This window comes from Leptodactylus fuscus, chromosome 11 (assembly GCF_031893055.1).
Source record: "Leptodactylus fuscus isolate aLepFus1 chromosome 11, aLepFus1.hap2, whole genome shotgun sequence".
In the NCBI taxonomy this organism is placed as follows: Eukaryota; Metazoa; Chordata; class Amphibia; order Anura; family Leptodactylidae; genus Leptodactylus; species Leptodactylus fuscus.
The window spans coordinates 24,212,691-24,228,553 of record NC_134275.1 but is presented as its reverse complement, the minus strand read 5'-3'; the positions used below and the strand labels follow the sequence as shown (position 1 = coordinate 24,228,553).

The window sequence follows — 15,863 nt, the reverse complement described above, 5'->3', positions numbered from 1 at the left end:
TAGTTCCGTGTACAGCGATGCAAAGCGTGTCTTTTTTGCTGGGCCAGGTGACCTTTTAAGTTATACCATTAAGGTGAAACAGGAAAAAAAATAGTGATTCAGCACTTTTGGTAGGTTTGTAGAACAGATGTTTTCGGACAAAGGGGTACTTAATGTGTATGTGTTTCATAGTAATTTTAGTTTTATATGTATTTTTTATTACTTTTTTTTTATATACTCAAACTATTAGACTACCTAGGAATCTTGAACCCCAGGGGGTCTGATCATTAATGCAATGCATTACAATGCTAATGAATTGCAAATACCGTCATTTGTATGATATGGGATAGAGCAATAGGCTCCCAGCTATTATGGCGATCCTCCCCAAAATGGTGGCGCACATGCACCACCTGGAAAATGGCACTTCAGTCAGTATTAGAGATGAGGGAACAGTGAAATATTCAATATTCGTTTCGAATAGCCCCTCAATATTCGACTATTCGAACGAATATCGAACCCCATTATAGTCTATGGGGAAAAATGCTTCGTTTCAGGGGAAGCCACTCTTCGAATCAGGAGAGTCACCAAGTCCACTATGACACCTCAGCAAATGATGACAACACCTCTGCAATGCAACTGGGACAGCAGGGGAAGCATGTCTGGGGGCATCTAACAAGCCCAAGTCCCTGTATTACGCCACTAATAATGCGATAATAAGAGTTGAGCGGGAGCTGACTTTTTCCCATAGGAATGCATTGACCAGCGTTCATTGGCCAAATGCCATACAGAGTACAGCATTTGGTCAATCAATGCTGGTTCTGCCGGAGGCTCGTCTGTGAGGAGGCGGAGTCTAAGATCAGTCCACAGCAGTCTCCATTGTGGTCCGATCTCAGGTATAGCAGAGTTGACACAGCTCTGCTACACCTGAGATGCAGCAGAGCTGACTGTGTGCTGAACCCTGCTACTGGTATGTAATGGACCGACTTCCTCAAGGGATTGGGTCAAGGATAAAACAGCACTCGCCAGTAGATGTAGAATGAAACTCCTTTATTGGCATACACAACGCGTTTCTGGCAAATAGCCCTTTTTCAAGTGTATAAAATTCCTTCCACAGTGGGCCAGAGCCTGATTGTAACTGCAAAGTGGCTCCCCCTATAGCTATGCCCCTACTGCCATTAAAGTAAAGCAGTTAATACTAAAATTCCTATAGCTTAGGCTAATAAACAGGCTGATTTAAAAAACAAAACAAAAACAATCCACTATCTGTATGTCCTTCATTGTCACTTTCCGTCAGTTATAGAGTTGTCACCAACCCTCTAAAGATATTGGGAGAAGATTCATGAAGACTGGCGTTATCAACGCCAGTCTTCATAATCCCACCCCTGGCTTAGGATGTGCCTCATTTATGACAAGTCCCATGCCTCCTCCATTAAAGAGGTGTGACCTGGACCTGCAGGATCATAGTAATTTAGGCTAATCTGCACTCACCATGATTCTGTAAATTTAGTTTAAAGGAGCCACAATCACACCTGAAAAAACGGCTGAGACATGGATCGTAATTCTCTGCCTGAATATGTTCATTTAAAAGGGCCCTAAAGTAAAGCTCTTGTTTAGAACCACATAAAGCACAAAAAAGCACAAAATACCGTATATACTCGAGTATAAACTGACCCAAATATAAGCCGAGGCCCCTAGTTTTACCACAAAACACTGGGAAAACTTAGATGCTGGGAAAGGAGAGGGGGTGTTTTGGTTGTCTGTCTGCCCCTTCCCTGAGCTTGAGGACTGGGTTTTTTCCCCCCCACTTGGAACTCAGTCTGACTTAATATAGGGTATCTGCAGTGCTCCTATTAAGGGCTCGGTCACATCTGCACCCAGTCTCCTTTCATGCAGGTTTCCGTTTCCTGCACAAAACAGAGGCAGGAGACGGAAACCTGCAGGACTCTTTCATTCCCATTCATTTGAATGGGTTTGAAAGATGTCCGGCCATGAGCACCAGTGAGCGTTTTATGCTCTCCGCCGCGAAACCATTTTTTTTAAACCGGACACAGTCGGACACGCAGTACTCTGTGTCCGGTTTTAAAAAAAAAAAAAATGGTTTCGCAGCGGAGAGCATAAAACGCTCACCGGCGCACACAGCCAGACCCGGTCTGACAGCTTTCCATCTTCTGCATGCAGAAGACAGAAAGCTCAGAATGGACTCCGGGCGCTAGTGTGAACCCAGCGTAACCCCTTCCCGACGGAACAGGAGCACTGCAGATCCCCTATATTCAGTAGACCGGGCACTGTCAGACACAGGGATACCTAATGTGTTTGTGTTTCACAGTAATATTCTACTTTTATATGTATTCTAGGGAAAGGAAGGCTTTAGAACCTTTATTTATTTTATTTTTTTATTATATTTTTTAAAGCTTTTTTTTTCACTATTCTATGGGAGATTCTATACATTACTATTGCGGCTGGTCATAGACACACCCCCCCCCCCCCCCAAAGAAAAAATTAAAATAAATAAAACATTTTTTTTGCTTGACTCGAGTATAAGCTGAGGGGGGCTTTTTCAGCACAAAACCTGCGCTGAAGTACTCGGCTTATACTCAAGTGTATACAGGCTCGGACTGGCCCACCGGTGTACCGGGGAATCCCCCGGTGGGCCCCCGAGCCCTGACTTAAAGTTTTGATTTTTACCAATGCAGATGCATTGGTCGGGGCCCGATCGGGATGGCCAGGGGCCCCAACCGGGCACCTGGCCAATGCATCTGCCTCCACACACAGGGGCCCCCATTAGCTGATGCTGAAGTACACATCGGAGGACAACGTGTCTTTCTTCAGCATCAGCTCTCCCTTCACTTACCTGCAGCTGCTCTCCTGTGAGATCTCCCCTGCTGCACGCACGCACGCACTTCCTCCCCCTCCTCCTCACACTGAGTCCTGTTACATCGCAGCGTGTGGGGAGGACAGGGAGCCGACTGCTGCTGGAATAGGTGAGTAAACTCTTTGTAAAATCTGTATGTTTAATATGTATATATGTACATTTGTGTAAAGTATGTCTTGTATACTGTGTGAGTACTGTATGTTTGTATACAGGTATGTGTGAGTATATACTGTATGCTATAATGTGTATGTATATATAGTATTCATACAAGTATATATATGACTTATATGGTATATGAATGTATATAAATGTATATGTGCTATAGTATTGTATGTGTATATTGTATATTGTATTGTATATGTGTGAGTATATATGGTATATGTATAAGGCCTGGTTCACATCTGCGTTCGGTGATCTGTTTGGGGAGTCTGCATGGGAACCCCCTCCCCCTTCCCCCCCGAACGGATTACCAAACGCATTAGCAAGCGGTGTGCAGTGAAAGTACGCGGACCGCATAGACTATAATGGGGTCCGTGTGCTTTCCACGCGGTGTCCGCACGAGTCATGTGGACAGGAAAGTAGATTGTGAAGTACTTTTCTGTCCGCATGTTGTATGCAGACACCGCACGGAAAGCACATGGACCCCATTATAGTCTGTGTGCTTTCACTGCATACCACTTGCTAATGCGTTCGGTAGTCTGTTTGGGAGGGTCCCCATGTGGACTCCCCGAATGGATTACTGAACGCAGATGTGAACTAGGCCTGAGTGTGTAGGTATATAGTGAGTGCAATCCCATCCACACATTGCAGAAAAACACACACGGCGGACACACTGCAATTTCCAAAACTGTTGCAGTTTTGGAAATTGCAGCATGTCACTTATATCTACAGAAACACCTGCAGTTTCACTATAGGTATAAGGCTAAGTTCACACAGGGTTTTTTGGTCCGGAACCTGAGGCAGAGGCCGCCTCAGGTTCCGGACCAAAAATCGGGTAGCCGCGACTGGATGCACCGGCATCCAGTCATGCACTCTGCTCCAGATTAGGCCCAATAAATGGGCCTAGATGGGAGGAGGGAGTGTCTTCAGGCTGAATCGCGAGGCGAAACGACCTGAAGAATGAGCACCTCGCTTCTTTTTCTGGGAGCTGGAACAAACCGGCTCCCGGAAAAAAAACTGACTGGCTCCCATTGATTTCAATGGGAGCCATCTTTTTGGTCAGGATTTTGAGGCAGATACGGCCTCAAAATCCTGACCACAAAACCCCGCGTGAACTTACCCTAAAGGAAACAAAGTCCTCAGAGGAAACCTCTGCGGAGTTTCTGCAATAAGCGCTGCAGGAAAAACTGATGTGTTGCTGCCGGGGTTTTTCCCGCAGCGCTTTTTGCTTTGTCTTGCTACATGGGGCTTTAGGCTGATGCTAGGTTCACACTAGCGTTCGGCAGTCCGTTCTCAGCTTTCCGTCTTCTGCATGTAGAAGACAGAAAGCTGTCAGACCGGGTGCGGCGGTGTGCGTTTTATGCTCTCCGCCGCAAAACCGTTTAACCGCTAAGGACAGATGAGTATTCTTTTTTTTATTTGTTTTTTTTATTTTAAATCTCCCTCCCAGCACATGAGTTGCTCCAATTCCTGGACAAGCACTTTACAGGATTTATCCATCTTTCTAATATTGATGGTCTGTCCTTAGGATAGGCCATCAATATTACATCTGTGATGATACAACAGCCAGGACCTCTGCAGATCAGCTTTTCCAGGACACTTCAGCTACGGGTAATGGTAACATTTCTAGGAGCCATGCTGTTCACTTGCCATACAGGCTGTAGCAGTAGGTATATGTAGTGCGCATGGTATAGTGCGTGAGTAGCATGGCTCCCAACATGTTATTACCTTTAACCGCCCTGTCTCGGTACAGCTGATCTGCAGGGTCCTGGCGGTGGGCCCCTAGAAACAATTCCACTGGTGGGCCCTAGACATCCCAGTCCGACCCTGAGTGTATACGGTAAGTCCTTGAATCTTATAAGTTCTGTACAGTCTTTATTCTGTAAAGTCCAAGCTAGTAACAGAAGTCAATATAAGATATAGCTTTCATGGAGACTGGTATCTCACAATCTGAAATAAAGCGGTTTAAAAAAGAAAACTAAAAATTTGCGAATAAACAGCATAGGATATAGATATACTTCTGAGACATACAGGATGGATAACTCGAAGTCCCATAGAAAGGAATAAATTGTATTCACACAGATATGGCACACAGAGGCAATTTTAGGCCCCTGTATTTCTGAGTGCTGAGCAACCCCCATCCATAAAGATACTTATCCTTTATCCTGTGGATATGGCTAAAGTATGTATAGTGGGAAAAACTTTGTAGCAGATTTTGCTGCAGTTTCTTGAACCCAAGCCAGGAGGGGATTGAGCAGAAGGTAGAAGTATAAGCACTTCTTATATATTTCTCATTCCTTTTGTAGCCATTCTTGGCTTTGGCTCAAAAAAAAAAAAAAGCAAAATCTGCAATTAAAAAAAAAGCTGTTTCCACAACGAGGGGCCTCAGTCTAATTCCCTAATATACATTTTCTTGCAAGAATCACCCCTTTGCTATGGTAATTCTGAATTCATAATGGAAACCTTGTAGCGCAGGACTGCTCACACTTTTTCAGCTTGTGAGCTACTTTATAAACTGACCAAGGGATAAGAACTACTACCCACTTCTTGTGGGCGGGGCCTGTGGGCGGGGCGGAGCGTGAGAGCAGGAGACAGCTCTATGGTGTCTGCTTGTTTACAGCGCAGGCTGAGAATCATCTCTGGACACTGGCAGGCCGGGGCCTTGCACTCGTTCGCAGTCAGGGCTGTGGCAGCCCCGCCTGCCAGTGTCCGGAGATGACGCTCAGCCTGCGCTGTGAACAAGCAGCACCCCGGCTCCCTTCATCCTTAAGAGCGGGGAGCGCGTCATCCCCCGGAGCTGCTGCTGCCCGGCCTGCAAGTGTCCAGAGTGCTTGTTCACAGCGCAGGCTGAGGGTCATCTCCGGACACTTGCAGGCGGGGCCTGCAGACACCAGGCTACATCCCGCGATCGACCTATACGTCCTTCGCGATCGACCGGTAGATCGAGATCAACGTATTGGGCACCCCTGTTGTAGCGTTACTAGAATAGTTAGTGGAGCAGCTAAGCACAATATTAGGGTAAATTCACATGCGGCAGATTTGTTGTAGAAATTAATACAACTGTAAATCAGTCACACATCGGACACATTTCTAAAACAAATTTCCGCATGCAAATTCATCCCAATGTTGTTGATGACGCAGCTTCACAAGCAATGTCTCATGCATGGACCAATGCCATATACAGTATAAAACACTATAGATCTGTAGGGTGAATTACGGACGGCCACGTAGTGCTGCACATTCATGACCGTGTATATAGAGGAGGCACTTAGACTAAATGAAATGGCTGTAGTACAAAAATACTGCTTTCAGCACTGGAGGATGAATGCATCCACTATGGGAGACAATGGTATGCACAGATCTGACCCATCCTGATGTTTCTATCGCCTTCCTTCTAATAGGCTCCAAACCAAGAGTCCCAGATGATCAAAGTTCAGTTCAATAAAGCTTCCAAACAGCTAAGATCTAGTACAGTAAAGTATTTATTTGTCAGATACATTCTTGGAATTAACACAATAACCTCAGCATTTCTCCCGGTATCCATGGAAACTGTGCGGTCTGAATATATACCCACTTATATCTATACACTTAGACTGTATAAACATGTCGCTCCTCACAGCACATCACTTGCACAAGAGAACAAGAAATAATTACAGTCTGTGCTGCGCTCCAGTAACTTTACAGATGCAGAAGTAACAGCGATGTGCGGGCCTGCCACCATGTAGATTAGCGACTGGGGGCCCCATATTTAACAGGTCACCCTATGAGATGGAACTCTCTCTGCAGTATAGAGGAGATACAAGCTTCAGCATTAATTAGTATTAATTTAGCAGATCAATTACAATATTTGGATTTTTGCAATGGAGAAATAATGTTGCAGTAAATTTTGTCTAGGTATAAAACTGCAAAGAAATATGAAACTTCTGTATAATCCAGATGTATTGTCATGAGCGTCCTAGACTCCATTTTGATCTATAGGAGCTATATATAGTGGCACACAGGGGATTGCAGTGCTGGGATTTTAAAAATTACAACGCAGATGGGACCAGTGCAATGGGATATACTGCAAAGATACCCAGAATAGCAATGAAATATGATCGACCAGGTACGTGTTACATATAAAATGCAGCATTTCATATAGTCCAGTCTGCACCCCTAGTCATGGGATTTTATTGGAAATTGCTGAAATGAAGCAGCTAGAAGATAAAGTTGCTAAATATAGAATACATCTTTAAGAAATAAGACATGACTGGACACCTCTTATTTCACGACATTGATATATGATTGTGCCACATCCTTATTCATGTTCATATCATCTATGGGATTACTATAGATATTAAATGTGTAATATAAGGCTAAAACTGAAAATCACAATTATATCATATAGAGCAGGGGTGCTCACACTTTGTCAGCATGTGAGATACTTTATAACATGACCAAGGGATAAGATCTACTACCCACTTCTTCTGGGCAGGGTCGGGGTGGGCCTGTGGGTGGAGCATGTCTGTGGGCGGGGTTGGGCATATGGGCAGGGCTGGCACGGAGCGTGAGAGCAGGAGACAGCGGCGTTCTGTGGCCGCCCAGGGATTCCCCCTGTATGCTTGTTCACAGCGCAGGCTGAGAGTTATCTCTGGACACTGGCAGGCTAGGGCTGCGGCAGCCCCACTTGCCAGTGTCTGTAGATGACACTCAGCCTGCGCTGTGAACAAGCAGCACCAGGGCTCCCTCCATCCCTAAGAGCGGCCTGCAAGTGTCCAGAGTACTTGTTCACAGTGCAGGCTGAGAGTCAACTCTCAGCCTGCACTGTGAACGAGCAGACACCGGGGATCCCTGGCTGCATCCCGCAATCGAGCCATACGTCAATTGCAATCGACCGGTAGATCGCGATCGACGTATTGGGCACCCCTGATATAGAGGAAGAGCTTCAAATAACTATAAATTATATGCCATCCCATGGCAGCAGTTGGATACCCTCCCATTTATATCCTTTTCTGTGGATTAGGATAAATCGCTTTGTTGGGCCATCAACTCCTTTATTTGGAGAGAATTACACTTTGAGCATACACCTAGTGGACAAATATGATTGGAAGTATTATCTATTTGCCATAGACATACCATACAAGTGAGAACATTGTCAAGGTCAGTACTACTACTCAGCCAAAAATAAGGCTAGGTTCACATCTGAGTTCAGGTGTTTGTTGAACGGAAACCTAATCTGCATAAAAAAGCGGTTACCTTAGGAAACACGCGGACCCCATAGACTATAATGGGGTCCATGTGGTTTCTGCCCAAAAAGGGCAAAAAATGCAGAGAGGGGAATGGAATCCTCCAATGTAATACAGGTGCTGGTGTGAACCCAGCGTAAGAGTGAGTGGGAGGATATGACTTTAAATATTATATACAGTAATTCACTTTACAAATTGAGATCAATAGAAGTGAAAATGACCTAAATTCTGTACTGATGCTCATAATTTGCATGTATTTGTGTACTGTACATTCCAAGTAAACCATTAGTAAGGCTCCATGCACACAAACATGAGCTTTGTTAGTGTACTAGCTGTGTTTTTTATTATGTCATACTGAACCATTGTTTTTATGGCCCCATATATACTCCCATATCATGGTTCCATGTATGGGGCCATGAGCCTGGGGCAAAACTCAGGACAGGCCCTATACCAGTCCATTGTGCGGCCCAGGTTTACTGAAGAAAATCAATGGGTCTGTGAAGGCCCAGGAAGGCACATGAATAGAAGCCATTTTTCCATATAACCTTTAACACGGGAAACGTCTGTAATGTATTTGTCTTTGTGGCAGAATCCATCAAATGCCATTGACAAAACAGAGCAGCATACTGGGCTACTTTATCTAGCAAAATGATAGACACAAAATGGAAACCCACCAGACCCCACTATAATCAATGAGGTTTGTAGGATAGCCATTGCTGTACATGATGTATGGGTATTTGTTTTGTACATATATGGTCCTACTTCTGGGATCTGCACCATGCCTAGAGAGGGAGCAGGGCATAGCTGTAGGGGGTGGACAGGTAGCAATTAATAGCGAACCCTGGAGCCTGCAGGGTCCAAAAGCCCTCGCTATAGTATAAGAGGTCACTAGTATAGCTAGCACATGTAAGTGAGGGCTCCATTCACACAGTTTGCTTTGGAGCCCAATGGCTTCAAGTTACAGTCCTATGAAAAAGTTTGGGCACCCATATTTTTAGTTGTAAATATTTTGGTGTTTGCAGCAGCCATTTCAGTTTGATATATCTAATAACTGATGGACACAGTAATATTTCAGGATTGAAATGAGGTTTATTGTACTAACAGAAAATGCGCAATATGCATTAAACCAAAATTTGACCGGTGCAAAATATGGGCACCTCAACAGAAAAGTGACATTAATATTTAGTACATCCTCCTTTTGCAAAGATAACAGCCTCTAGTCGCTTCCTGTAGCTTTTAATCAGTTCCTGGATCCTGGATAAAGGTATTTTGGACCATTTCTTTCTACAAAACAATTCAAGTTCAGTTAAGTTAGATGGTCGCCGAACATGGACAGCCCGCTCTCAAATGATCTGAAAACAAAGATTGTTCAACATAGTTGTTCAGGGGAAGGATACAAAACGTTGTCTCAGAGATTTAACCTGTCAGTTTCCACTGTGAGGAACATAGTAAGGAAATGGAAGACCACAGGGACAGTTCTTGTTAAGTCCAGAAGTGGCAGGCCAAGAAAAATATCAGAAAGGCAGAGAAGAAGAATGGTGAGAACAGTCAAGGACAATCCACAGACACCTCCAAAGAGCTGCAGCATCATCTTGCTGCAGATGGTGTCACTGTGCATCGGTCAACTATACAGCGCACTTTGCACAAATAGAAGCTGTATGGGAGAGTGATGAGAAAGAAGCCGTTTCTGCACGTACGCCACAAATAGAGTTGCCTGAGGTATGCAAAAGCACATTTGGAGAAGCCAACTTCATTTTGGAAACAAAGATTGAGTTGTTTGGTTATAAAAAAAAAAAGGCGTTATGCATGGCGTCCAAAAAGAAACAGCATTCCAAGAAAAACACTTGCTACCCACTGTAAAACTTGGTGGAGGTTCCATCATGCTTTGGGGCTGTGTGGCCAATGCCGGCACCGGGAATCTTGTTAAAGTTGAGGGTCGCATGGATTCCACTCAGTATCAGCAGATTCTTGAGAATAATGTTCAAGAATCAGTGACGAAGTTGAAGTTACGCCGGGGATGGATATTTCAGCAAGACAATGATCCAAAACACTGCTCCAAATCCTCAGGCATTCATGCAGAGGAACAATTACAATGTTCTGGAATGGCCATCCCAGTCCCCAGACCTGAATATCATTGAACATCTGTGGGATGATTTGAAGCGGGCTGTCCATGCTCGGCGACCATCTAACTTAACTGAACTTGAATTGTTTGTCCAAAATACCCTTATCCAGGAACTGATTAAAAGCTACAGGAAGCGACTAGAGGCTGTTATCTTTGCAAAAGGAGGATCTACTAAATATTAATGTCACTTTTCTGTTGAGGTGCCCATACTTTTGCACCAGTCAAATTTTGGTTTAATGCATATTGCACATTTTCTGTTAGTACAATAAACCTCATTTCAATCCTGAAATATTACTGTGTCCATCAGTTATTAGATATATCAAACTGAAATGGCTGCTGCAAACACCAAAATATTTAGAACTAAAAATGATTAAGATTAATAGGGGTGCCCAAACTTTTTCATAGGACTGTGTCTCTGACGGCAGGCTCCTGATCTTTTGATATGTCCTAAATGTCTTTGATGGGAAATCCTCTACCAGGCATCTGTCACATAGCTTTATCCTGGCGTTTCTTTTCCTATAAGAAAAACACCATAAAAACTCTTGTATAGCTTTCTTCACACTTTGTTTTATCCTGACATTATTGGGCTTTTTAAAAATAAAAAAAAGAGAAATTGGCATGTTTTGCTGCAAAAATTTTACAAAAACTTAGATAAAAACCCAATGAGATAGTTTTAGGCTAAGGCCCCACATTGTGGAAACGCAGCTTTTTGTTTCAGATTTTGTTGCAGTTTTTTGAGCCAAAGCCAGGAGTGGATTGAGCAGAAAGGAGAAGTGTCAGAACTAGAGATGAGCGAACACTGTTCGGATCAGCCGTTCCGCACAGCACGCTCCCATCTTTGCCGGCAGCCAGTCGCTTAACCCCCCGCATGCCAGCTACGTCCATTCATTTCTATGGGAGCGTGCTGTTCGGAACGGCTGTTCCGAACAGTGTTCGCTCATCTCTAGTCACAACTTCCTAGATATTTCCCTTTCCTTTTGTATCCATTTTTGACTTTGGCTAAAAAAAACGCAGTGAAATCTGCAACAGAAAAAGCTGCGTTTCCTCAATGTGGGGCCTTAGCCTTATAGTACTCAAAAAGTTTTATAATTATCTGTATTTAATGGGTATGGTAAAAATCTGTCTGTGGCCGAGTGTCTACATTGCGTAAACGCTGCAGTTTGGCAATGGCTTTTTACAGTCCCTGCAAACTGGATGGCATTTTAGCGAATCACATACACACATTGCAGCATGTTCACTTCATAGATTTTACTGCAATTTCCAATAACGTTGCGGTTTTGGAAATTGCAGCATATCATTTATACCTACGAAAATTCCAGCACTTTCCCTATAGGTATAATGGAAGCAGAAAGTCCACAGAGGAAATCTCTGTGGATTTTCTATGAAAAACACTGTGGCAGGAAAAACTGCTAAGTGAGCCCTTAGCCTCCTGGCCTAGATGTCTCTTCATAACTGTCACTATGACCCCTATAGCTACACCGCTGCTGCAACCCCTTCATTCTTAGGATCAGCAGGAGGTCAGACCTCCACAGATCATAAAGCCATTGCATCTCCATATGATTTGATGCTTATATTCACAGATCTTATTTCTGCATCCTGTTAGTGTCAATGCAGGTCTAGAATAAAAGGTACGGCTTGGCTATGTACAAATAATGTTAGCATACATTATATTAATAGGACAGAATTATGTAAGGGATACAATTTGCACAATTATTATCTTATATATAAGTTAAGCAGCACAAATAATAGTCACGGCATATCCAAATTAGCCGTGTGCTTTCTGTCCTTTGGCGGCATATAAAGCATGAAGTTACACGCTGCACTGTGCATTTCCAGGAGCTGGGCAGCTTCCTTCTATCTGATTCCTGTAGCCTCTCCCTTTTCGTTTGTAGCGTAGGATCCAATCAGCGGAGATGAGGAGACATTGCTGCTATGGTAACTCCACAAGGCTGCTGCTAAATTAATTCTGTCCAAATTACAACGTCCCATATCCAAGAGACGTGCACAACTGCTGGAACTTCTCTGCATGTCTCCTGCACCCATAATACATGTAGCTACTGAATTGCTGTGCATACATTTACATGATAAGACAATGTGCCTTGTATATTCAGGTGCTGCAGAGACTTGGGCGGAATCCATAGTGTAGCGCACGCCATGTCCCCTATACCCCCATAGATATCTCATAGTTGTGGACCAATCTGCACAATATAATAATGTTCTGACCATAAGTTTTTGTTCATGTAATTAGATCAAGAACTTGGTTTTTGATGGCTTTGCAGTGGTATTGAGGGTACATGGTAGGTCTTCATCTCCCACCAGAGGCATAACTGGGCCCAAATGCAAAATCTGTCATTAGGACCCCCATGTACCATGTGCTATTTATAATACAGGTGTCTTCTAAAGTTGTAGGGAGATTTTTGAGTCCCCTGTAACCCTCTATATAGCTATCTGTCTATCACTAGTACATGGGGTGCTGGTGCTGATGGCCTAGATGTCCTCAATCCCACACTATAACATAGCTATTAGAGATGAGCGAGTACTGTTCAGATCAGCCGACCCGAACAGCATGCTCCATAGAAATGAATGGATGCACCTGGTCAGCCGCTTAACCCCTTGCGTGCCGGCTACGTCCATTCATTTCTATGCGAGCGTGCTGTTCGGATTGGCTGATCCGAACAGTACTCGCTCATCTCTAATAGCTATAATCCCTAGTTTATTTATTGGGGTGTTATTAGCTTATTCTACATCAATGTTGTAGTATTTGTACATTCTTATACCGTATAGTATCCAATCTAACGTCTATGTAATATATTGTAGACAGGATCTTGACAGACTACATTATATTTACACAAGACGTTGTCCGATAGATCCGACATATACATATGTATATAAAAGGAAACAATATATTAATTGTATACTAAAAAATGATGGTGCTTTTGACCCGTTGCAAAAACACCAAAGCTCAGCGAAGGTCGAAAAATCCGAATACGTTTTATGGCGTCTTGCTTTCAGTTCGGTAATGTTGAGAAGCTTGAAGCTTTGCTATGGCAACAGAAGCCACCACTCTTCTCGTCCCGATCGTGTGATGTAATTGTAGATGAGTGAACATTTCTCCTCACGTCTCCCACTCCATCTATATCGCGCTGCCAACATAGGCTAATGTGGATCTTGGTTTAGTACATAAGAGGTTAATCCACAGAGGTAGACGTTATAGCTGCCGAAGTGCCATATCATTCTGCACTAGACGGATGGCGGTGGAATTATTCCTATATGTCGCCGGACACATAGCGTTATATCAGCTGGCCTAACCGAGAAGATGACACAGCTCTAACCTTTGTCTCCAGCATCAGACATGTTCACCATAAGCAGTGTTCATTGTTATTCTTGTCCTCGTATACCGGGGCAGTGCAATGTGCTGTCTGTAGGTATATGTAATGCCAAACATACCGTAGGACTCAATCCTACATCTTTTGTCTTATAATGATTAAATATCGAGAAAATCCACGAACAGGAACCCATCACATTTGCTTCAATATTAGGGGTAGACAGGTACTACAACCCCCAAATCTGCACAGATCTAGTCATAGCCTATATAAAGTATACCGTTACCTCTTGGATATAATACCGTGCTAACAGTTATGTCACTATCCCAAAATCGAAACTGTGCAAAGTCATTGCAAATATTAGAATATTTTAGGATGGTTGGTTTTTAAGTTCAGAATCCACTTACCTTTGCCACGTGTGATACTTGTCAATGCTTTAGCCATCCTGCACGACACCTATAAAATCCCAAACTCCTGTCGTTTCTCAGATCCCGCGCTTTACCCACTGCTCCCAATTTCCTGCTCTTCTTTCAAATTGGTTTTAGTTTCCAAAGATAGATCCCTAAAAGGAGGATCCTGTCAGGAAAGACAGCTGTTCAGCTGTACATACCTCACCCTCCTGTGCTTACGGATACCGAGGGTGGATGGATGGCTGAATCAGTCGCTGTCACACAACATAATGAGAAATAATGGACTAACACATGAAGAACAGACAGAAATGATTATGCTGATCATTAAGGACATAGACCATACAAATGAATGGTTACGGCTACACTCCATTATTTCGTGTGACTATTGCCATTTGTTATATGCAGAAATCCAGGGACCCTATAGATCCATGTCTTGTCAAGGACTCCAGTAGAACCAGGCCCAGGCATCAGTTCAGATGATATGGTCAGGGGCAGAGCATACGTCTTCTCCCTCTGTACTGTACTTAGTGTGACTGTCTTCTGAACATTACTCCTGCTTTGTGAGAGCAGCGAGAGGGATATTTCAGTCGTACAGAGAAAACATGGGGGGAGGAGAGGAAGGGAGCAGGAACTTGGTGTTTTATTAAACGTCTCTCCCTAACTATTGTTTCCCCCTCCCTATGTTTCCTTCCTTCACATAACGTAGTGTTTTCCTCTAGTGTGATAAAACCTCAGTTTCAATATACGGTGACCCTGATTTTTCCATATGATCAGTGAATTTAAAAAAAAAAAACCTGGCTTTCCAATGATCTGCAAAAAACAAAGGTTTTTTTTTTTTTGTAATAATAGGAAATAATTTATATCGTCGCTTACACTGCAACTATAAAAGTATCTGTGAATGGTTCCTTGTTGCAAAAAAGCTGCTTTTTCTTGTAGATTTTATAGCATTTCTTTGAGCCAAAGCCAGGAGGGAATCTAGCAGAAGGATATATGCGTATTTTTTGGACTATAAGACGCACCTACGTTTTAGAGGAGGAGAATTCAGAAAAAAAAATTTTGAAGTAAAATATTTAATATATGGGAGTTCCGCTTCTCCGCCCCCGGCCTTGGAATAGCGGCATCGCTCCTGCCGCTGCTGGCTTCCTGCAGGGCAGGAGCGTAGCGATGTCGCAGGCCCCGGCACCTGTGCTGGTGTCTAACCCTCCCCAGGATCCGTCTTTCTATTACAGCGGATGCCGGGTGGCCACATTCGGACTATAAGATGCACCCTTCTTCTCCCCAAAAAATTTTTTGGGAAAAAAGTGCGTCTTAAAGTGTGAACAATACGGTAAGTATTTCCCATTCCTCTTGAAGCCACCTCTTGACTTTGGCTCAAAAACCTACAACCAAAAAAATAAGGGGTTTTAGTGTTTCAAAATATGGGCTGGTCCTAAACCTCATAGGTTGGAATAAACATTCATTTTCTATCACAAATGTATATATCTGATGTCACCCCCACCCATGTTAAAAAACCGTGAATCCCATGCCTACTTTGCAGTAAAAACCATGGTGCGGACGCGCCGTGATTTCCAAAACTGGCACAGTTTTGGAAATTGCAGCATGTCAATCATATCTATGGAAACGCCAGCGGCTTCCCCATAGATATAATTGTAATGAAAGTCCACAGAGGAAAACTCTCTGTGTTTAAAGCACTGCACGAAGAACTGCAATACGTTCCCGCCGCGGATTTTCCCGCGGCGCTTTATAGCTGTGGGATGTCCCGTCAGCCCTTAG

At 43.6% G+C, this 15,863-nt stretch overlaps 1 protein-coding gene across 5 annotated transcripts in view; it reads right to left on the bottom strand.

The window, feature by feature from the left end:
• The window catches only part of NHSL2 (NHS like 2), a 168,009-nt gene that overhangs the window by 49,211 nt on the left and 102,935 nt on the right, over positions 1–15,863 (bottom strand). For 2 of the 5 annotated variants that reach the window (XM_075259359.1, XM_075259360.1), the window contains exon 1: positions 14,088–14,787. The exons of the other annotated variants lie outside the window; for them this stretch is intronic. In XM_075259359.1, coding sequence (XP_075115460.1) covers positions 14,088–14,124 — 37 coding nt within the window. In that variant the 5' untranslated portion in view covers positions 14,125–14,787. Of the gene's footprint in view, positions 1–14,087; positions 14,788–15,863 lie in introns of those variants that run through there. 5 annotated transcript variants of the gene reach the window in all.